Source organism: Medicago truncatula, chromosome 7 (genome assembly GCF_003473485.1).
Source record: "Medicago truncatula cultivar Jemalong A17 chromosome 7, MtrunA17r5.0-ANR, whole genome shotgun sequence".
NCBI lineage: Eukaryota > Viridiplantae > Streptophyta > Magnoliopsida > Fabales > Fabaceae > Medicago > Medicago truncatula.
This window is the reverse complement of record NC_053048.1, coordinates 17339143-17362331: the sequence shown is the minus strand read 5'-3', so window position 1 is coordinate 17362331 and position 23189 is coordinate 17339143. Positions and strand designations below refer to the sequence as shown.

General features: G+C 36.9%; 2 protein-coding genes across 2 annotated transcripts; both read right to left on the bottom strand.

Annotated features, from left to right (window-relative positions):
• Positions 1-372: 372 nt before the first annotated feature.
• LOC120577149 (uncharacterized) lies at positions 373-2092 on the bottom strand. Its single transcript, XM_039828207.1, has 4 exons — positions 2029-2092; positions 1548-1817; positions 1254-1359; positions 373-1126 (listed from the first exon to the last, which is right to left on the bottom strand). The coding sequence occupies exon 4, from the start codon at positions 1071-1073 to the stop codon at positions 444-446; it is 630 nt and encodes a 209-aa protein (XP_039684141.1). The 5' UTR covers positions 1074-1126; positions 1254-1359; positions 1548-1817; positions 2029-2092; the 3' UTR covers positions 373-443.
• On the bottom strand, positions 1695-21398 carry LOC25490443 (uncharacterized). The gene is made up of 9 exons (XM_039827880.1): positions 20979-21398; positions 4041-4755; positions 3532-3650; positions 3166-3261; positions 2676-2753; positions 2516-2588; positions 2314-2436; positions 2029-2192; positions 1695-1817 (listed from the first exon to the last, which is right to left on the bottom strand). Exons 1-9 carry the CDS (start codon positions 21396-21398, stop codon positions 1695-1697), a joined length of 1911 nt encoding a protein of 636 aa, XP_039683814.1.
• Between the last annotated feature and the right edge of the window lie 1791 nt (positions 21399-23189).

Below are 23189 nucleotides of genomic sequence, written 5' to 3'. Positions count from 1 at the left end.
TGGTACAATATATTCCCCTGTACCAATATATATTAGCATTTCATGCATTGAAATAAGTCTTGAAAAACTGAGTAACCCAATATATATTATATTTAAAGGGGAATTCTATCATTGGAAATTGAAAGGTTTTTTTATGTACTGAATGTTACGAAATGAGCTTGGATATAGCAAGTTATTTTCTCTGTTAAAAAGTTATAGCAAAATTATTTTCCAACTGATTTCGCTAAAAAGATAAAAAGAAGATGCAACTTTGGGACTAGGAAAATCAATTCACAAGGGAATAATATTGTAATACAGTTGCCTCATTAAAAACCTTACCTGTAAAACCCAATGGGACAAAAGCAGGTGAAGGAAAAAGAGCGCAGTACTAAACATACATAAACAAAACAACATTAACAAACACCATAATCAAACCCTAACCTATTTTCGTGTGGGGTTCCTTCCTAAAATGTAGGAAACGAAGACTTTAAATTAGAAAAGCCTTCTGTTGCCAAATTCCTCGCACGCTCAGCTTCTCTTAAGTCGACCTCGGTTGATGCAAGTGCTGAAGCAAATTCTTTACTTTGTTGTGCCCACTCACTGCATTCAGCGTTCAACTCTTCCTTCTGAACATCACATTTGTTTACTACTGACTTCAAATCATCTATTTGATTCTCAAGATCTTCCAACTGTTTTCTAAGTTCATCAATTTCCAAAGAGCGTTTATGTATCTGAGCATTGGCAGTTGAAGCTTCACTGACAATGTGGAATTGCTTACTCTTTGCAATCAAAAGCTTTTCCAAAAGACCGGGTTTCAAATCAAGAAGTTGCTTATGCTTCGTAAGTAGTTGTTGATAAGTGGCGTGTTTGTTAATGATGTTATTGAAGAAGGTATTCACTTTCTCAACAAACTCCTTCACATCAGAAGGTAAGAGTCCTTGATGCTGATTCAATCCATGCAAAAGAGAAATCAATTTCGATTTGGACTCTTTGTTAGATACAAGATGGTCAAGGTCTGATGATGAGTCCAACAAAGTCTTCAGTTCTTGAAGTAAAGTTTTAATGGACAAACTTGGCACTCCAGTAAGAAACATCTCAAATGCAAGAAGTGAGTCCTCCTTGATCAGTTTGTCAATGTCTTCTATTGCTACAAGAAATCATTTATTCACTTATATTCAGCTCATTACTCTCATGGAAGAATTATAAAATAATTTAAGAAACTAAACACAAGGTGGGAGGAGAAACATTAAAATTTAAAGGAAGAAAAAACTCACCAAAAGTTTCATGGGAGTCTCCAATATCAACATATTTGGTGGAAGGAAGCTTTATAATATTGACAATTGAAGAAAACGGTATGCATGTTTTTCCATCAACAACTTCCTATCAATTGAAATTAATAAACAAATTATATCCTTAGGTTTAAAATAGTTGAAATGTCATCAAGCCATAATAATGTCCTTGCCATTTTAATTTTTCTTAATAAAAAGATTAAAAATAAAATATATTAGGTCATAATATGTATATTGGACCGGCCCTTGTGACATACTATAAGATGGTGACGAACTTACTAAATGAGTTGATGATGTTATTGTTTTGTCACAAGTTGATGTAGTTCCTTCTTCAAAACTTATCTCGCTACCCTGCTAAATATTAAAAGGATGTTTAAGATTGTAGTATAATTCAATTACTGCATTGAAAATGTGTCCAACAGAATACTAGGAAAATAAGGGAAATGCCTTTTGTTTAGGAGCAACTAATTGTATAGGTGGCTCATCGATTGTTTCTGAAATGGTGGACAAAGTTGCACCTGCTAATCTTTCTGATGCAGAGACCTCCAACTAATTGCATATCATAAAAATGAAAATTAGTTGGAAGTAAAATTTATGTTCTTCATTGTTGGAATAGATTTCTAAGCACCTGCTACTGATTTCTACCTCAGGTGTTTGTTTCATTTTTATGTGCACATAAAACAATGTGTTTGATTCGAAGACATTTTCAAGGTGATTTTATTAAGGTGTGGTTAGCTTGGACAATTAGAATAGTATGGACCTGTGAAGAAGTCGACTTGTGCCTTGATGCTGCTTCCGCTTCAATCCAGGCTGCAAATTCTTTAGTGATTTGTGCACTTTGATTTTCATTACTGTTAATGTGACCCTTAGAAACTTCTTGAAATTGTTGATATAAACTCTCCATATGCAAATACAAATCAAAATCTATATATAGCAAAAAATTATATAGATTAGCACCATTCTATGTAAATGTTGAAATTGGGTTCTTATTGAATTATTTAAGAAAAACAATGTTTATTGAAAATAAATTGAAGCTATAAAATACCTTTCGAAGGAATTAAAGGAAACTGACATGCAATAGGAGATATGATGCTGGGAGAGGGTTTTGATTTGGAAATTATTTCATCATCCATAGGAAACTGCTCCTTAATATTATGGCTTAGAGAAACTGAACATGTGTAAAATCATAATATCAAAAGGATGATGAGGTAACATAAGAAAATAAAATTGATCCAAAAAGTCTTCACCTTGATTGGTATTAGTCTGAGATGTTTCCTGAGAGGCAACATTATCAATATCTTCAATACTTAACCTGACACTCTGCACAAAATGAAAAACATATTTAAGTGGGTAGCATAGTTAAATTCCTTTGTTGAAAAAGAGTAAAGAGAGTAAAAAGGGTAATGCCTTTTGTGTAAGATCAACTAATTGAATATCTTGGTCATTCTTTGTTCCTGACGTAGAACCCTCTTGAATGATTTCATCCTGAAAATGTAAATAAGTTGCAGCATATACCTATAATGATGATCCATTTATGGAAAGCATTAAAGCTGTAATGGAAGCAGGACAAGGGAAGTGAAGGTATTCTGAAGAATATTCAGAGGGAGAGGTAGAAGAAGCCAAAGAAGTTATAGCTACAATTTATTCAGGATAATTTTCGTATTTCTAACTTAATTGATCTTTCCTCTTTATAACAATCACTTAACGTATTTTCAGATTTATATTCTACATTTTCTTTCCTTACTTATGACAGTGTTTGCCAGAAAAGGTTTGAACCAGGAACGTTTGGATTAAATTCTTGCTTTTCTTTTGATGATTGTTTCTTTTTTTCTCTACAACGTCTGACTCTGATCGACACAATGCTACGGTAATTTCAAGTTACATAAAATAAACTCACCTGGGAAGATGAACTGAGTGATTTTGAATAAGTCGAGGATTTTAATGTCTTGGTATTAGTTAATGCAGTTACTTCTTCAACAGTTATCTCGATACCCTGCTTAAAATTAAAGGATGTTTCAGTTTGTAGTATATATAATACAATTCCTGCATTGGAAAAGTGTCAGAGTAAATACAAGCAAAATAGAGGAAATGCCTTTTGTTTATGATCAATCACTTGTACGTGTGGCTATATTACATTTTTATTTCCATTAGATGGTTTGATGGTAGTATCATATTCTCCAATTGAATATTATTAGTTCATCAAATTTAATGAGTTCTGACATTTTCAACAAATTCATGCTTGACTAAATGGAATGGGATTGACCTGTGAAGAAGTCAATATAGTAACTTCAATTTCAGAATCATCATTACAGGTATCGCGGTCTCTGGTCTCTTCTCGCAAATGATCAATTGCAGAATTGATATCCTTACGCAGATAATAATCTATAGCAAAATATTATAGGGATTAACATCATTATATAGTAACTCATAAGCATAGTAATAAAACTAAATGTCCACTTTCAACTGTAAATCATCATTTTCAAATTTAAAGATGTACAACCCTGTTTATCTATATGCATAGAGTTTTTTTTCAGCACTTTTAGACTTAATATAAACTTAAGGCTTCTATTATATCCTTTAACCAAATGATATCCTTTATATAAACTTTCATTCTAGACCATGGTAAAAAAAAAAGGTTAAAATGTAGATATTAATTTTAAAAGAAAAAATCCATTAATCTACTCCTTAGTATGTTTTTGTTGCTGTAAATAATACTGTATGATATGCTATTATTTACAGCCAAAATGTAAAAATATTGGACAAAGTCTGTACCTGAGATATAATGAATTGTGTATTCTCTTAAGAATTCTGTTATTGCGTTAGTCAGAGAGAGTTCTTGACAATTTTGGATAATACGATTTTGTACAGCCTGAAAATGAATTCCTTGAGTCTGGCAGAGACTTGGTAGGTTGACAAATGCTACAAATTCCAGTTTTGGAATATTGACTTTCTCATCACCTTCTTCACATACAAATATTTCCTCTAGCTCATTTGCTTCTCTTATAATTAGAAACTGTAGCTCAGGAAGCTCTTTACATATGGAGATTGGAAACACATATTTTAACATTTTGCACCTTTTTACCACAAGTGTTTTTAGCTTTGGGAAGCATACAGTCTTGGTAGCCATAAAATTTGAGGATTTTTTACTCTCCAAATCATCTTCAATCATATGCTTCAACTCCTTGCATTCTTCAATTCTTATATGAAGCAACTGCGGTAGGCACATTATTATAGAAGTAGAGAAAACAAATTCCAATTTTTCACATCCCTTAATGTTCATCTTAGTAAGGTTTTTGAGGGAAAAATAATTTTTGCAACCCTTAAAAAGACATGTTATCATAGGTAGATTATGCAACTCAATGTCTTGCAACCCAAAGTTCATCTGCTGCTCACTTACTTCATTGAGACAAAATATATTTTCTACTTTGGAATCATGTACCTTCAGCTTTTCCAAGGAGAGGAAATGCTCAACGTTCACACTCAATTCCTGCCACAGATGAATGGCAAAATAAGTTAAGCCTAGTTTCTAATATAACTCATCTTAAGGGAACCCAGACAATTGTAAATGGTTGAATTGCAGGGACATTAAATAAAACTTTCACTGATTCATCACAACATTATGTTCTACTTTCTTATATCCAAACATAAGACAATTTATAAAATAATGATTTCTATATTTAATTTTCAACAGAGACGGAGGGGTGATTCAAGGATTCCCTAATCGCCGTTACACTTCTGAAAAACAAAAATCTAATATAACATTGGTGTTAGCCTGTAGTTTCAACAAGCTCATTTAATGCAGTCAATGAGAGTTGACTTTTGTTCTTTCAAGACCTGAAGTATTATCTTCAGCATGGAGAGTTCGACACGGTCTGGAGTCTAGCACTTAGAAGAGTTCAAGAGCTTTGGAGTTCGAAGGGAAGCAACATTGAGACAAGATTGGTCGAAGCCAAGCAGATGTTGTCGAAAGAAAATAATTTGAATTCAAAAAGCAACGGTTTTGCCATTGAAGACGTGGGGGACATGTAGGTCGTGGAAGTTAGCTCTTTTTAGTTATTTTTGCCATGTAATCTCTTTTTAGTTTTTCATATGAAAAATATGTCGCAAATCACTTATAGAATTCTAGCACTCAAAGTATCGGCATCCAGATAAAAGAGTCATACAAAATGTATGTAATCTAATTTGTCATACCACCTTTACATTAATACAATGCAATTTACCCTTTTTTTCTTTAAGTTTATGCGTTTAAGATTTTAGCCCCTTTTTTTACTTGCATTTTTCTTTACTTTTCCCTGTCGAGAGACAGTTATTTTCTTACAAAACTTCATCTTGTTCATAAAGCAATCTATAAATATGATGAACATTCAAACACTTTCTTAAAAAAGATTGCCTAACATGTCGTAGGATTTCTGGTTTAATCCTACTTGTAATAACCAAAACCAGCCTTATTGTTTACCAAAAACACCGGTAAACAATTGGGCAGGACAATTAAAACCCTGCAACCACCATCAATATCTTCTTTTATTTATAGAGTTGAACGAGAATCCATATGGAGACCATTAACTTACTTCTTTATTACTTGGTATGATATGGTGCACTTGCCAATTCACTAAAATCACCATCAAGTTTTTAACTTCTTTATTAACTTGTGAATAATTAGATTAGGTAATGTAAGTTTGAAACACCATAGCCGTAACGCCCTCTTTAATTATTTGATTATTTTAATGAGTTTAGAATATACTTATATGATTTGTGTGATTTATATGATTTATTTTGATGAGTGATATTTTGTTATGTTATATGTTGGTATTTATTAGTATAATATATATGCTATTTGGTTTAGAAATATATATGTTATAGAAATATATTTGTCATAGAGATATATTTGTTATTTGTTATAGAAATATTTTATATTATATATATATATATATATATATATATATATATATATTAGAATATTGAGTTTAGGGGGTTGTTATGAGATTTTAGAGAGTTTTGGGCGAGAAAGAGAAATAAGATAAAATAGAAAAGAAAAGTTATAAATAGGAGAAACCTAGTTTAGAAAAACATAATGTACGATCAATTTTGGAGAAAAGGGAGAAAAAGCCAAGAGAAGGGAGAGAGACCTAGGAAGCTGCGATTTCTATATTCCAAGGTAAGGGTGGGACTAACATTTTATAATCTTGAGTCTATGATTCTGAAAATTGTATTTAACATGTTGTAGGTTTAGTTTTTGAGAATTTGAGAATTAGGGTTAAGAGTGATGATTGTGATGATTTTGAATGAAAGTGAAGTTGAATAATATAGGTTGCTTTTTCTGATTTTTCTTTTCATCTCTGCCCCGAATTTGAAATGAAATATGGTATTGATACGTCCAGAATTGGTCTTAGGTGTACACACGAAAGTTGTAGGTATGGATGTTAGCTTTCTAATGCCGTTGGTCTGACGTCAAAAAGATTTATAGAACTTCAGTTATGGTCAAATTACTGCACGTAGGTCACAGTGAATTTTTATGAATTTCAGCACAACTTTGTACGAATGTGAAATGAAAACTGGTATTGATTGGTACAGAATTGGTCTTAGGTGTAAACACGAAAGTTGTAGGTATGGATGTTAGCTTTCTAATGCCGTTGGTTTGACTTCAAAAGGATTTATAGAACTTGAGTTATGGTCAAATTATTGCACGTAGGTCACAGTGAATAATTGAATATGATTGATGAATTAGTATATGTATGTATATGTTTGTGAATAATATATTGTTCATGATTGATGAAGTGTTATATGAATGTATATGTTTATGAGTATGATGTTGTTTATGATTGATGAATTAGTATATGTATGTATATATTGCGAATACGATATTGTCCATGATTGATGAAGTGTTATATGTATATATGATGTTTAAGTTGATGTTGATTATCATTTGATGTTGTTATATCTTGAGATGTTTACGTGCTGCCTATGTTGCTGTTGTTATTTAACTAAGCTGCATGAGTCGGTCTAAGTTCATCAAGATGATGAAGTTCCAAATTATTGGATTATATAAGAGTTTGTCGATTTAAGATGTTTAAGAGGTCGAGTTCATGCATTAGCATTTCATTGTTGGCGGCTTGATGCCCTGGAGCCTTTGCTCACTTAAGTTGAGGGCTTGATGCCCTGGGAGCCTATTTACGCTCAAATAAAGTTGAGGGCTTGATGCTCTGCGAGCCTATTTACGCTCAAATAAAGTTGAGGGCTTGATGCCCTGGGAGCCTATTTACGCTCAAATACGTTGGGGGCTTGATGCCCTGGATTGGTACCACATGCATATAAGAGGTCTAAGTTGCATAGTCAAGTTGGAGTCGCATTTGTCGAGTCAAAGATGTTTAAGTTACCAAGTTGTTGAAGTTGTGATTCTTTATATGAACTATTAAAGATGTGATATATGATATATTAATGTCTATGATAAATATTATGATGATTTTAGGTTGTTAAATATAATTGTTGAATTATATGCTTAATATTATTGTTTTGTGAAATCTCACCCCTTCTGCTTGGAAATGTTGCTCTTCGTATGAGTAACTTGCAGGTATTAAAGATTAGTAGGAGTGGTGGCTCAAGTGTCTTAGGGCTCTGATACGTAACGGGATGGGAAATTGTTGCTATGTTTATCATTCCTTTATGTATCAATTTTGGAACATGTTGTTGAAGCTTTTATTGTCGTTGAATTAATTCCGCTGCAAAGTTTTAATTATTACATTGTTGAAATTTGAAGGATAATTATTTAATTATTCCATTTATGATTTTTAAGAAAATAAGTGTAACATTCCGTTTAAGGTGTTTTACTCTGATTAATTTATGAAATTTTTATGTTGGGAAAACGGGGTGTTACAATAGCTACATGGGATGATCTAAAGATGTCATTCCTCTGTTGATTTTTGCCAACAGCCAAATACCTTTCAAAAGGGAAAGAGGTAGCTGGTTTCCAACAAGAAGACGAAGAGAATCTCTATGATGCAGCTGAAGTCCAAGAGCTCGTCGACAACATGTCCTTATACATATTGTCCTCAAAGAGAGAATAGGGGCGTGGTGAATAAACAGGGAGTTTTAAGTTTGGAAACACATGATGCCTTACTAGAAAGAAACAAACTCCTTAGTGACAAGATTGAAGCATTAGCTAAGATATTAGAAGCCCCAGAAGTAGTAAAGCTGTCCATCAACGGTGTAAGTTGGAAATTTAGTGAGAAAGCTTGAGAAAGTTGTGCATGTCTTCCAGCAAGTTTCGGGTTATCTGAAGAGCAGGTCAAGTTTCTAGTTGTTTGCACTAGGCAACAAAGAAATCCCTACTCGAAAACTTACAGTCTAGTTTGGGCAGAACATCCAAATTTTTTATGGAGAGGAAACAATTCTGTTAATCCAACCCAAGCACCAAATCAGCAACAGCTAAAGAAAATATTGGAAGAAGTCCTAACCCGATACATGCTGACAACTCAAAATCAAATTAAAGTTATCTTGAAAAATCAAGAAGAAGGTCAAAGAAACAATGAAGCATCTATCAAGAGTCTCGAGACACTGATTGGGAAGTTTTCTACACAACTGCCTAACATGTATAGAGTGGGATTTTCAGGAACTACCTTAGTCAAGCTGTTATACCCTGATTTTGGACCTAAAAATACTCGTTCAAATTTCTTTTCTAACACTGATATTTGTCAATTCTCTGTTATTTTACTCTGAACCTTTACTCTCTTTTCCAGCGTATTTTACTGCCTCTGTCCATCCTTTCTTGCATTTCAAGTCATTTAAGAACTCTCTAAAACATCGCATTACTTTTCTTGCATTTTATTTAAAAAAAATCATACAAAAGGGTATTTTGGTCATTTCCTACAGTGGAACCCATTTTAGTCCCTGTGTTTGCCTCTGAGTCTTTTCAACCTGTCTGTACAAATAATTGTTGAGTCTTTGTTTAAAAATCATTTCAAAAATTGCATCTGAGTCAGTTTGAGTCAGTTTAGTCCTAGGGGCATTTTGGTCTTTTCTCTCTCTTGTCAGTTACAGATCAAAACAGAAAAATCATCAAGAACATTCACAAAAACCCTAATTCACCAATCCATCAAAATTCATCAGAATTCAACAATTTTTCTTTGATTTCTTTACAGTTCTCAGTGATTCATCACTGAATCATCATCATTGAAGCATTTCCTTCGCAATTCCAGTGCGAAATCATCACCATCAGTGACGAACTCAAGCACGATCACGAAGGATCTGAGAAGAGAAAAGATGAAGAAGAATTGAATCAGTACCGGTGAAGAAGAAGAAGAACCGATTTATTTTCGGATTCACGCAACAAATCATCAAACAGAATCAAGTTCAAGTGTTTCCGAAGATCTTCGCTAGAAATCTCCAACCGAAAATCACAGGTAAAACTCAAACTTCATCTTTCTTTCTCAAGAACATCAACAAAGGAGAATCAAGTGTAGATCTGTAGAGTTTTAAAAGTTTCCAACCGAAAAAATCAAAAAAACTTGAAAAAAGTTTCTTCCAAAACCGCGAAAAGAAAACTCAGATCTACGTTGATTCGAGCTTTGCACGCAAAATCTAGTGCCATATTCAAGTTCAGAAAAAAAAAGGATTCCTAGAAAATGTAAAAATTTTCGAAATCGGAGAAGTTTGTTCAACTCCGGCGGCGGCGCCACCGCCCTTGGGCGGCCGGCCACCACGCCGGAGGAACAAACTTCACCGGAGAAGATGAAGATCATCTTCTTTTCCAGAAATCCGGCGGAGTTAGAGAGGTGAGAACTTCTCTCACTAGGTTTAGGTTAGAGAGAGAGAGGAGAAGGAAGAATGAATTGAACCGGTCCCCAAACCTTTTTATAACCAACTGAACCGGACCGGTTCAATTCTGGTTCGTTTCCCCTCAATCTAGACCGTTGGATCTAGGTTTCCATCTCCTGGATCAATCCAATGATCCCTGTGCTTTCCTGTGTGATCCGGATCTGTAGGTTTTGGGCTTGGGCTTTGTTTTACAGATTCTTTTGTTTTTTGCCTTTTCTTTGCTATCTGCACCTTATTTTCCTGCTATATACGCCTCTATTTGTTCTAAAAATTTCCTAAAAATTCTATATGTTTTTTCTGTTGTATCTTTTGACATTTTGTGTGATATTGCTACCTGTTTAGGAATGGTAAAAAAATATGTGTTATTTTTCTTGATTAATTTGTTCTTTTTGGACTAATTTTGTGAATTTCTTGCCATATCTTTTCTTCATAAATTTTGGCACATGTTAAGAACAATTGGTATGCAATTTTATGACAAATGTGATGTTGATTTAATGATTGTGCTGCTGTTTTGGTATGATTTGTGCATTTCTTGCATTTTAAGCAACTTTTCTTCTCATTAGGTCTTGGTTATTCTCATCATTTCTTTACCATTTCATTTCGTATTCAATTGATTGCTTTCTCCTATCACTCATGTTATATTTTTCATTTTGTTTTGCTAACATTGTTGACTCATGTTTCACTCATCTCATAGCATCTTACCACATCATTCTCATTTCTATTAGATTAGGTTTTATTTCTTGCAATTTTTCCTTTTTTGTATTTCCAATGGTTATGTAATATTTTAGGCTAGTTTAAATTCATCTTTTAAATCCTTGCAAGACCATAACATGTATTTAGGACTCGATATAAAGGACTATGGACACTATAAGTGATGTACACCGACACGAGCACCGACACATGCACACACCCCACATGGATATTCTAGATGCATGGTTAGGGAATGTATGTTTAGATGTATGCTTAGGTTTTATAACACTTAAACAAAAATCATTTTCCCAAAAAAAAATGTGAATAACCTCACTTGAAAACCTTTTTCCAAAATAGGAGTCAAAACTCCTCATTTTCCTTTTATTTTCTTAAGTAAAAATCTTAATGAATTTTAATCATACTTAGACTTTATTTTACAAAATAACTAATTCCACCTCACATTTTCCAAATCTCATGCCCTTGAGGCCTCTCATCTCCATTCTTCAAAATTCCTCCTTTTTTTTCAAACTTAAAATCAACCAATAAAAAACAAAAAAAAACAATTTTTGAGAATGAACTACGTTTGGTTTTGATCCCTTAAAAGGGTACGTAGGCAAGGAGTCAAAACTCCTCCAAGCCAAATAAAATAAAATCTCACTCATCTTCTTCCCCCCATTCTTCACTCAAATAAAACTTCTTTTTTCAATAAGTAGGCAATAAAAGTAAAGCGTAGACATCAAACTAGGAAAAAGGTTCTATAATCATTGCGGGTGCCTAACACCTTCCCGTAGTGAAAGCGACCCCCGAACTTAGAGACTCTAAGGGTTTTCTCAATTTTGCCCTTCCCAAGAAAAAATAGAGATTATCAAAGATTGAAAGGTTCAAGCCTAATTAATGACTTGACACCTGAAAATCATGATAACACAAGCCAAAGGGAAAAAGTTGCAGAATGGTGATAAAGGAGGAAGATGTTAAGAGAAAAGCTGAAAGGGAAAAAAAACAAAAAAAACAAAAAACTCAGATGAATGAAAGGATGATGGCAAAGAACTGGGATATGTGGAGTCCTTTATTCAGGATCAACATCATAAGTTTGCAAGTGAAACATGTCTCTCCAAAAAAGGAAAGAAAAACTTGCGAAGGCATTAACACATACAAATTCTTCAGGAAAGTAACCTTAACAGAGGAACTTCTGGAAGCATTAAAACAGAAATCTGGATGAAGAAAAAGTTGGATTTTTTTTTCCTAGTCCACTAATTACTTGAAAGGAAGGATGGGGAACAGAAGGAAAAGGTTGAATAAGAATGGGACTTTGAAAAACTAGTAGAGGGCTTGCAAACATTAAAACTAAAGATACCAGTTCTAGAACTACTAACATTTAACCCAAAATTGGTAAGGCTACTCAACAACTTCATTCGACAAGTATGAGAATCATCAATCAATAAGGAATTTCTAAGAGAAGTATCTAATTCTTCAAAAGAAGAAGAGCCCTAGAAGGTAGAAGACCTTGGTTGTTTCAACCTTCCTGCTTTTATCAATGGCATCTACATTGGAGAAGAATTTTGTGACTTTGGGTCTAGCATTAACCTAATGCGCTTTGAAACTTTTAAAAGATTGGAAGACTGCACCTACAATGAAGCAATGCCATCATAGGACTACGTAATGGTTTTAAAACCAAAGTAGATGGGATAGTCAAAGATGTAAAGTTAAAAGTTGACAAATCATCTTTTCCTACATATATGATTGTTGTAGTGATGACAAATTACCAAGAGTGTACCTTGCTATCGGGGATATCATTCCTTGCAACTTCTCAGGCAATAATAGATGTGCAAAATGGGAGGATCATGATCAGATCAAATGGTCATTCTCAAACCAATCAAATAGATTCTCAAACCAATCAAAATGGGACTTTCAAATAGATGTCATGATTCGAGATGATGTTAAGAGTTACACTAAAGTTCCTAAGTCTGAGTTTTTTTTTTTACCCAAAGAGTAGCTAGCAAAGTGCTAGGCTACCAAAAAAATATATATATATTGTTATCATGGTTTTTGGGTGCCAAGCCATTAATTGGACTTGAACCTTTTGACCGTTGATATCTCTCTTTTTTCTTGGGAAGGGTAAAAGGAGAAAAACCCTTGAGTTTCCGAATTCGGGGGTCGTTTTCGCTACGGGAAGGTGTTAGGCACCCGGAGCGATTATGGTATTCCATAAGAACCGCTCTCCTAAGTTCATTTCTACGCTTTAGTTTTATTGCTTATTTGTAAAAAAGAAGGTGTGATTAGTTAAGAATGGGGGTGAGAAGAAGTAGGATTTGATTTTTTGTTTCGGCTTGGATGAGTTTTGACTCATTGCCTACGTACCGTTTTACGGGATCAAAACCGGCGTAGTTCTTGCTAAAAGACTTGTTGTTTTTGTGTTTTAATTGTTTGATTTTAAGTTTTGAAAATGGTTTTGAAGAAGGAGATTGGGAGGCTTCATGAGCATTAGATTTAGCAAAGATGTGAGGTTTGATTAGTGATTAAAAAGAAAGTCTAAATGATTAAGATGAATTGAATTTTTTCTTAAAAAAAAGGAAGGAAAAAAAATGAAGTGTTGACTTCATATTTATTATGAAAATTTTTGAAGTGAAGTTCAATTGTTTTTTTTTAAAAAAGATGGATTTTCTCTAAGTGTTTAAAACCTAAGCATTCACCTAACCATGCAATCCTATGCATACATCTAAGGTGAGTGTGTGCGTGTCGGTGCGCCATAGTGTCCATAGTCCATATTACAACATTTCCTAAATACATTCTATGGCCTCTTTGCCAAGCTACAAACCAATGATAACAAATTACATCACTAAATGAATCAAAATTTGCAAAAATAAATGCTAAGCTAAAGAAAGTGGAGGAGGTAGTGAAATGCTAGGAGTGAAATCACATGGGGGACAAAATGTTAGTGCAACAAGGAAAAAATATAATTGGAAAGATGCAAAATGTGCCAAATGAGTATGCAACATGAGAATTTAGCAAGCACGATGTATAACAAAGTCAAGATAAAAAAAAGCAATTCAAAACAGCAAGATCAACATGTGATTAGAGGCATAAACATCTCACATCAACATACCAAAAGATTATTATCACATATTAACATAAGGATAAAAATACAATGAAAAAAAACTCATGGCAAATGATCCAAAAGGAATTAAAATGCCATGAATTAATCATGCAATACTTTTATCAAGCTCAACATGCAAAAATGTCATAGGAACAATAAGAAATCAACACAACGTATACCTAAAAAATCTAGGAATTTTTATCAAAATTTTAGCCAGGGCACAGGTTTCAATAACACAGAAATACGGTGTAAATAGCACAAAGGAGCAAAAAACGTATGGAATCTTAGGCCCAAACCCAAAGCCCAAAGTCAAAACACAGGAAAGCGCAGGGACCGTTGGATTGATCCAGGAGATGGAACCCTAGATCCAACGGTCTAGATTGAAGGGAACGAACCAGAGCTGGACCGGTCCGGTTCAGCTGCTTATAAAAGGATTACAGGACCGGTCCAGTCCATTTTTCCTTCTCCTCTCTCTCTCTAACCCTAAACCTAGTGAGAGAAGCTCTCACCTCTCTCCTCTCCTCCGGTTGTCTTCTCCGGTGAGCTTCACCGCTCCGGTGTGGTGGCTTGCCGGCCCAACAGGGCGGCGCCGCCGCACCGGAGGCGAGAAACTCTACCGTTTTCAAAATTTTTTACAGATTAAGACATCCTTTTTCGTCCTAAACAAGAATATGGCGTTAGATTTTGCATGCAAGGTCTGAATCGTTGTAGATCTGAGGTTTTATGTCACGGTTTTGAAACTCTTTTTTTCTTTGAAACTTTCTTGGATCAAATCCTTCTTTTATCCTTCTTGATCTGTAACGATTCGCTTGCGTTGATGCTTTTTGAAAAGAGAAAAACGAGATTCACGCGTTTATGGTTACGGTTACGGTTACGGTTCTTTTTGTGATTCTGGAAAATTGTTAAGTTTGCTGCTTGCGTAATTTTGCAGGTTTAAACTATGATTTTATTTTGTAAAGAGGTTCTGAGTTTTTACCTGAAATTTTTGATGGAGATTCTGTGCTTTCTGTGTTGATTTCCGGCTTTGAAACTGAAAATAAATCAGTGATTCTTCCTTTTCTTCACCGGTCCAGATTCTTCGTTTTCTTTCCCTCTTCTTCTCACTGTCTTCTTCGTGATCGTGCTTGAGTCCGTTGCTAACAGTAATGGACTCGCACTCGTATTGTGAAGGAGGTGATTCAATGATGAAGATTCAGTATTGAATCTCTGAGAATTGCAGAGAATTTGATGAATTTGTTGATGATTCAGTGATTCTGGTGATTCTGAAAAAAAACGGTTAGGGTTTTTGTTCTTGGTGTTCTTGATGAATCTGAGAAATTTTTCTGTTTTGATTCAGTTGCTGAAAAAGAAAAATGGTATTTGTGTTTATGAGTTGGCACTTGATGAATTGGAAAACGTGTGGCACTGTACACCTTTTATAGTTTGACATGTGTGCATTGGAACCAATAGGATAGTGACACCTGGATTTGTATGAAAATGGCGCAGCTTGGACTTAAAATGGATTCTGGACCTTTTTGCAAAAACAAAGAAATTGAGGACTAAACTGTAAAATAAAAAAAAAAGCTTGAAATGAAATAAAAAAACAGTTTGGACAAAAATGCAATTTTGGGACCTCAATTGAGGGACCAAAATGCAATAAAAAATAAAATTTGAATAAAAAACGTAATTTGACCAAACGTAAAGCGAAACAAAAATAAAATTGACAAAACGGACTAAAACGAACCAATGGCCTAAATGAGGTACTTCAAAGTAACCTCCCCATGCCAAAATTTCGTGTGAAATGACCAAAATGCCCCTAGGGCTAAAAATGACCTAAACTGACTCAAACAGACTTGACACTGACTCAGATGCAAGTTTGAAATGAATTTAACAAGGTTTACTGATGAAATGTTAAAAATCAATCTGAAAAGACTCAGAGACAGTCACAAGGATGAAAATGGGTCCCACTGCAGGAAATGACCAAAATACCCTTATGTACGACTTTTTGCAAATTTTGAAATAAACTGTAGAAAAAGCAATGTAATGATTCAGAGACACTTTTGAATGACTTACAAGACAAGTAAAGACATTTCAAAAGGTTTTATGCAAGAAAAACATAGGAAAAATTGTGATTGAAAATACTGCGAGGCAGAGACAATTTGAACTGTGCAGTTGAAATTTGATAATTGACAAAGTTTGAAATGAAATTGGGCCCAGTATTTTTAGGTCCAAAAACAGGGTATAACAGCTGCCCCTATTTAAGTTTCTTTGTCTGGAGAGTCAAGAGACGGAGTCTTTGGCTTGACAGGACGAAGATACTTAAATATTAGCATTTGCACTGTGTTTGGACGTAAAAATACGCCTACCCATTTTCAAATAATATGCATGCCATGCATCATTTGGATTATGAATGCAAGACCTCATGGGGATTGGAATTAACAAAATATGTCGCATCCATTGCGGGATTGGTAGACATTGACAAAGATAGTGAATAGCAGAGTAACGGGAAACTAGAAACAAGTTGGACAGATACAAGCTGTTCTTGGATGCGAACTAGCCACTTGACCGGGGATGAAACAAACAGACAACTGCGAGTTGTTCTTATGGATTCGAACTGGTCACTTCACAGGGGATAGAGGTTACTGGGCAAACATGAGTTGTTCTTATGGATTCGAACTGGTAACTCACTTGGGGATATTGGAAAGTGCGAGTTGTTCTTACGGATTCGAACTGGTGACTCGACTGAAAACATGTAAAATTGGCAGGTACGAGTTGTTCTTAAGGATTCGAACTGGTTACTCGACTGAAAGCAAGGCAAATAGACAGGTGCGAGCTTGTTCTTGGATGCGAACTGGTTACTCCACCGGAGACAAATACAAAATAGACAGGCGCAAGCTGCTCTTGGATCGAGCTAGCCACTTGAGCGAACAGAGACAGATAGGCGGGTACAAGCTGCTCTTGGATTGAGCTAGTCACTTGACTGAACGGAAACATATTGACAGGTACAAGCTGCTCTTGGATTGAGCTGGGCACTTGACCGATAACATAAGCAAATCGATAGGTACAAGCTGTTCTTGGACTTGAACTAGCCACTTGACCAAACAGAAACATATTCACTGGGGATTGGTTTGTTGGCACAATATAGATTGAGGTTGACTTGACGTCGATTTAGTTTGAAAGGTGAAAATTAAGACTAATGTTATTGGCTCACAAGGTTTTGACAGAGAACCTGACATGAGTATTGAATTGAGACTGATGTTGACATTGGAAATGCAATATGCATGGATGATATAACAGATTCATTAATATGCATGGGTACGTAATATGCATGATTATGCATGTATGAATGCTTGTAATGCATGACTGTTGGCATTTTGTAGGCACGACTTCACGGGGAAGACAAGACATCAGAATATTGGGCACGTAGTGGCTCGTGCTATATTACACATTCTTGGAAATCCTCTTTGAAGATGACGTCGTTGGGAGACGTATCGGAACCATGGCTGAGGGCAGGTAGCTATGCAACTTGCTGGAGATAGAATCTTGGAAGACTTTACTGGGGAAAACGCCGTTGTGCTGGGCATTTCAGTACTGGGTACGTTGTGGACATCGCATCTGTGGTCAATGCTTTTTGCATGTTATTTTCTCAATTTTCATTCATCATTTTTTGCATCCCATTTTTGCCTGGATCGCCCTTTCGAGTTTTCGATCCACCGGGGAAATAGATTCTATTCAATGCCCCATTTTTGCCTGAACTGCCCTTTCGGGTTGTCAATCCAGCGGGGTGCTCATTTTTGCCTAAGTCGCCCTTTCGGGTTTTCAACTTAGCGAGCTCATTCATTTTCATGCATTTTCATTCTGTTTTTTCATTCTTGCCATTGACCACAGACTATCCTGGAGGAGAACCTGCTGGTAACATACATTGAAATAGACGTTCACATACCCTCGCTCATGCATGTTTCATTTGATTGTACCCTGTTGCTCAGGTTTGCTTTTCAAAATAGACAAAAAGTTTTCAATTTTCAAAAATGTTTGTTTCAAGCATTGTCATTATCAAAATAGAAAGAAAATGTTTTGTATATAGCTTTGAAAGTAGAAGAAAATAGAATTTCAAACAAAAGCACAAGCTCAAATTGATGTATAAGAGTGGTGGTCAGCCAAAGGCGTGACTCCACGGATTCACAAGGCTTGGAAAATGGTAATTTTATTGGTTGGTGGTACATTGAACACAGTAATCACTACATTTCTTAGAAACTTTGAATCCACAAGTACAGAAGCTTTTTGATGAAGACGGTCATTAACAGCTGCAGATGCCCCAAGGGGGACGGTGGTTGGCCAGATATAGTTACTTGCCTTTGGTTTCAATCTCATTTTTGCATGAACCGCCCTTCCGGGTTTTCGGCTCATCGAGACGCTCATTCTTGCCTGAGTTGCGTACAATCTCAGCGAGCTTTTCATATTTGTTTTTTTTTTGTCCCTTATTTTTGCCTGGACCGCCCTTTCGGGTTTTCGATCCACGGGAAGCGCATTTTTGCCTAGGCCGCCCTTTCGGGTTTTCGACCTACCACGCTGTTCTTTTCACATTTCTAGGCAAAGTATTTCTTGACTATATCGGCATTCACTGGATTTGGAAGTTCTACACCATCCATGTGTGTAAGGATTAAAGCACCACCGGAGAAGGCCTTCTTGACAACATAAGGACCTTCATAGTTAGGCGTCCACTTGCCCCTTGGGTCGGGTTGCTGGCTTATCCTCCTTTTCAATACAAGTTCTCCTACCTTGAATTCTCGAGGATGTACTTGCTTGTCAAAAGCAGTCTTCATTCTTGCTTGATATGACCGTCCGCGAGCCATGGCATCCATACGTTTTTCCTCAATCAAATTCAACTGATCATACCGGCTTTGGCACCATTCAGCCTCAGATAACTTTGCTTCCATGATCACACGGAGGGATGGGATCTCCACTTCCAAAGGAAGAACTGCTTCCATACCATATACAAGAGAGAAAGGGGTTGCCCCGGTTGAACTGCGCACAGTAGTACGGTAGCCATGCAGAGCATAGGGTAACATCTCATGCCAATCCTTGTAAGTGGTTACCATCTTCTGGACAATTCTCTTGATATTCTTGTTGGCGGCCTCAACTGCACCATTCATCTGAGGTCTATAGGGAGAAGAGTTATGATGCTCAATTTTGAATTCTTCACAAAGAGCTTGCACCACATTGTTGTTCAGGTTGGTACCATTGTCGGTAATAATCTTGCTGGGAACACCATATCGACAGATGATGTTGTTCTTGATGAACTTAGCTACCACTTGCTTGGTCACATTGGTATAAGATGCTGCTTCAACCCACTTGGTGAAGTAGTCAATTGCCACTAAGATGAAACGATGACCATTTGAAGCCTTCGGTTCAATCCTTCCAATCATGTCGATGCCCCACATTGAGAACGGCCATGGGGATGACATAACATTGAGAGCATGCGGAGGCACATGAATCTTATCAGCATAGATTTGACATTTGTGACATTTTCTGGCGTACTGGTAGCAATCATGCTCCATAGTCATCCAGTAGTAACCTGCCCGTAGCAACTTTCTTGACATAGTATGCCCTGTAGCATGGGTCCCGAAGGTACCGTCATGTACATCATGCATTAACTGCTCTGCTTCATGTTCATCAACACACCTTAACAATACCATGTCATAGTTCCTCTTGTACAAGATATCTCCATCTAACAGGAATCTACCGGCCAATCTTCTCAAGGTCTTCTTGTCTTGTTTGGAAGCACCCGGCGGATACTCACGGCTTAGCAAGAACTGTTTGATGTCGTAGTACCAGGGTCTATAGTCAACCACATTTTCACCAGCCTGATCGATCGCATCCCCAATAGCAAACACATGCGAAGGTCTTTCAAGGCGTTGCACTTTGATTACTGGCACATCATTCCAATGGTTTACTCGAAACATGGAGGATAGAGTAGCAAGAGCATCAGCCATTTGGTTCTCATCACGAGGAATATGATGCAGCTCAACCTTTGTAAAATATGTCAGAAGACGTCTCGCATAATCACGATAAGGAATCAACTTAGCATGGTGGGTCTCCCATTCACCCTTTATCTGATTGATGACGAGCGCAGAATCTCCATAGATGTCGAGGTGTTTGATTCTCATGTCAATTGCTTCCTCGATCCCAAAGATACATGCTTCATACTCAGCCATGTTGTTGGTACATTCGAACAAGATTCTGGCGGTAAAAGGAATGTGATGCCCCTGCGGGGATACAATGACTGCCCCAATTCCCTTACCATAAGCATTGACAGCACCATCAAAGACTAAACCCCACTTGCTATTGGGATCTGGACCTTCATTAATCAACGGTTCGTCGCAGTCTTTGGATTTCAAATACATGATCTCTTCATCAGGGAAATCGAATTCAATTGGTTGGTAATCATCAAGAGGTTGATAAGCAAGGTGATCGGCAAGAATGCTGCCTTTGATTGCCTTTTGAGTTTTGAACACAATATCATATTCAGACAAAAGCATCTGCCAGCGTGCAATCTTCCCAGTAACGGCCGCTTTCTCAAAGATATACTTTATCGGATCCATTCTGGATATCAGCCAAGTCGTATGATTCACCAAATAATGACGCAGGCGTTTGGCAGCCCAAGCTAGAGCACAACAAGTCTTTTCAAGCATTGTATACCGAGTTTCACAATCGGTGAACTTCTTGCTTAGATAGTAGATAGCATGCTCTTTCTTTCCAGTTTCATCTTGTTGACCAAGTACACATCCCATGGATTCATCAAATACTGCCAAATACATGATCAAAGGCCTTCCTTCCACGGGAGGGACAAGGATAGGTGGTTCCAGCAGGTAATTCTTGATGCTATCAAAAGCTTCTTGGCATTCGTCATTCCATACAACAGGCTGGTTCTTTCTAAGTAGCTTGAAGATCGGCCCGCAGGTTGCAGTCATATGAGATATGAATCGGGAGATGTAATTCAAACGTCCCAAGAAACCTCTGACTTGCTTCTCTGTCCGTGGAGCTGGCATTTCTCGGATGGCCCGGACTTTATCAGGATCGACTTCAATGCCCTTTTGGCTGACAATGAAGCCTAATAACTTTCCGGACCTGACACCGAATGTACATTTGTTGGGATTCAATCGCAGCTTGTATTTTCTCAACCTTTCAAACATCTTTGTTAAATATTCAACATGCTGCTCCTCATCTGCTGACTTCACAATCATGTCATCCACATATACCTCAACTTCTTTGTGAATCATGTCATGAAACAGAGTGGTCATTCCCCTTTGGTAGGTAGCACCAGCATTGATTAGGCCGAATGGCATCACTTTGTAGAAGAAAGTACCCCATGGAGTGATAAAAGATGTCTTCTCTCTATCTTCAGGAGACATTTTGATCTGATTATAACCGGAAAAACCGTCCATGAAGGAGAACACCTTAGATTGAGCAGTATTATCAACAAGCACATCAATATGAGGTAATGGAAAGTTGTCTTTTGGACTGGCCTTGTTCAGGTCTCTGAAGTCAACACACATCCGAACTTTACCATCCTTCTTTGGCACAGGCACAATATTGGCAACCCATTCGGGATACTCAACTGTCATGAGGAAACCCGCATCAATCTGCTTTTGAACTTCATTCTTGATCTTGAGGGCCATGTCAGGATGAGTCCTTCTCAATTTCTGCCTGACGGGAGGACATTCAGGCTTGGTAGGGATCCGATGCTCCACGATCATAGGGTCTAGACCTGGCATATCTTCATAGGACCATGCAAAAATATCTGGATATTCCCGGAGGAGCTGGATGATCTTCTGTTTAACCCCTTCCTCTAGAGTAGCACCAATCTTGATTTCTCGCTTGTTTTCCTCGGTACCTATGTTGATAAGCTCAATTTCTTCCTGGTGAGGCTGAATGGCTTTCTTTTCTTGCTCAAGTAACCGAGTAATCTCATATGGTACGTCATCACCTTCCTCATCTTCGGCTTCATACACAGGGAATTCAAAATTTGGAGGAACCGTAGGATTACTGTGTTCAACGGGTTTATTATGGTTCAACCTGCATATAATGATTGGATGATTTTAGAAAGAGTTTTTTTTTTCATGCAGATTTTTGAAATTAATAAGAAAATACAGACGTTTTGGTTTTTTTCTGGCATTACCATTGTTTCCAAGGGAAAAAGCACTAAAAAAAAGTAGTCGTGGAAGAAACGACAAAATTTTATTAATCAACGGCAATGCCGAAACAAACATGCCCTTACAGAAAATATCACTCTCGCTTTGGGCAGAGCGAGAGGATTGTTATTTTGAAAACAAAGCATTAAAGCAACAAGACACATTACTCAGAAACATGCATGATTGAAGGAATGTCAATGGCATCCCAATTTGTCGCAATGCCTCCTGGTGTAACAAATGCAGGCCTGAGACCAGGTCCAGTGGCTTCTTCAGAGATAGCATTAACAAACCCTGCACTGTGGAAGACTCCCGAGGAAACCCTTGATGACGGAGAGAACCCGAGACCTTCTTTACGCTTGTTCTCACAGAGCTGTATCACCTTGCCCCAGCCGGCAGTCTGACCTTCTTGGATGGCTCTCTGAGCATCCTTCAATGAAGCCATAGCAGCCCCAGCTTCCTTAGACTCTGCACCTTCAATGGTCAAACCTTGGAAAGCAGTCCCTTCAGCAGACCCTGCTTCAATACAAGAGAAAGAAGACAACTGGCTGACTAAGTATGCTTCTTCACCATGGATTGTAACGAGTTTTCCATTCTTCACAAATTTCAACTTCTGATGTAAGGTGGAAGTAACTGCACCTGCATCGTGTATCCACGGTCTTCCCAGCAGGCAACTGTAGGATGCATTAATGTCCATCACTTGGAAAGTAACCAAGAAATTCTCAGGGCCAATGGTTATCGGCAAGTCTATCTCCCCCAGCACATTCTTTCGAGATCCATCAAAAGCTTTGACCAAGAAAGTACTTCTCCTCAACGGGGTCCCATGGTAGCTCAACTGATCTAGAGTTGTCTTGGGCATTACATTGAGAGAGGAACCGGTATCCACCAACACATTTGATATCATATCTGATTTACAATTCACCGAGATGTGCAAAGCCAAATTGTGACTCTTTCCCACTTCCGGCAACTCTTCTTCACTAAACCAGAGGTTGTTACAAGCAGTAATATTTCCCACTATGCCGCCGAAACGATCTACCGTAACTTCGTGGTCAACATAAGCCTGCTCCAGCACTTTCAACAAGGTATTCCTGTGAGCCTCAGAGCTTAAGAGTAACGACAAGACAGATATCTTCGAAGGAGTCTGCAGCAACTGATCAA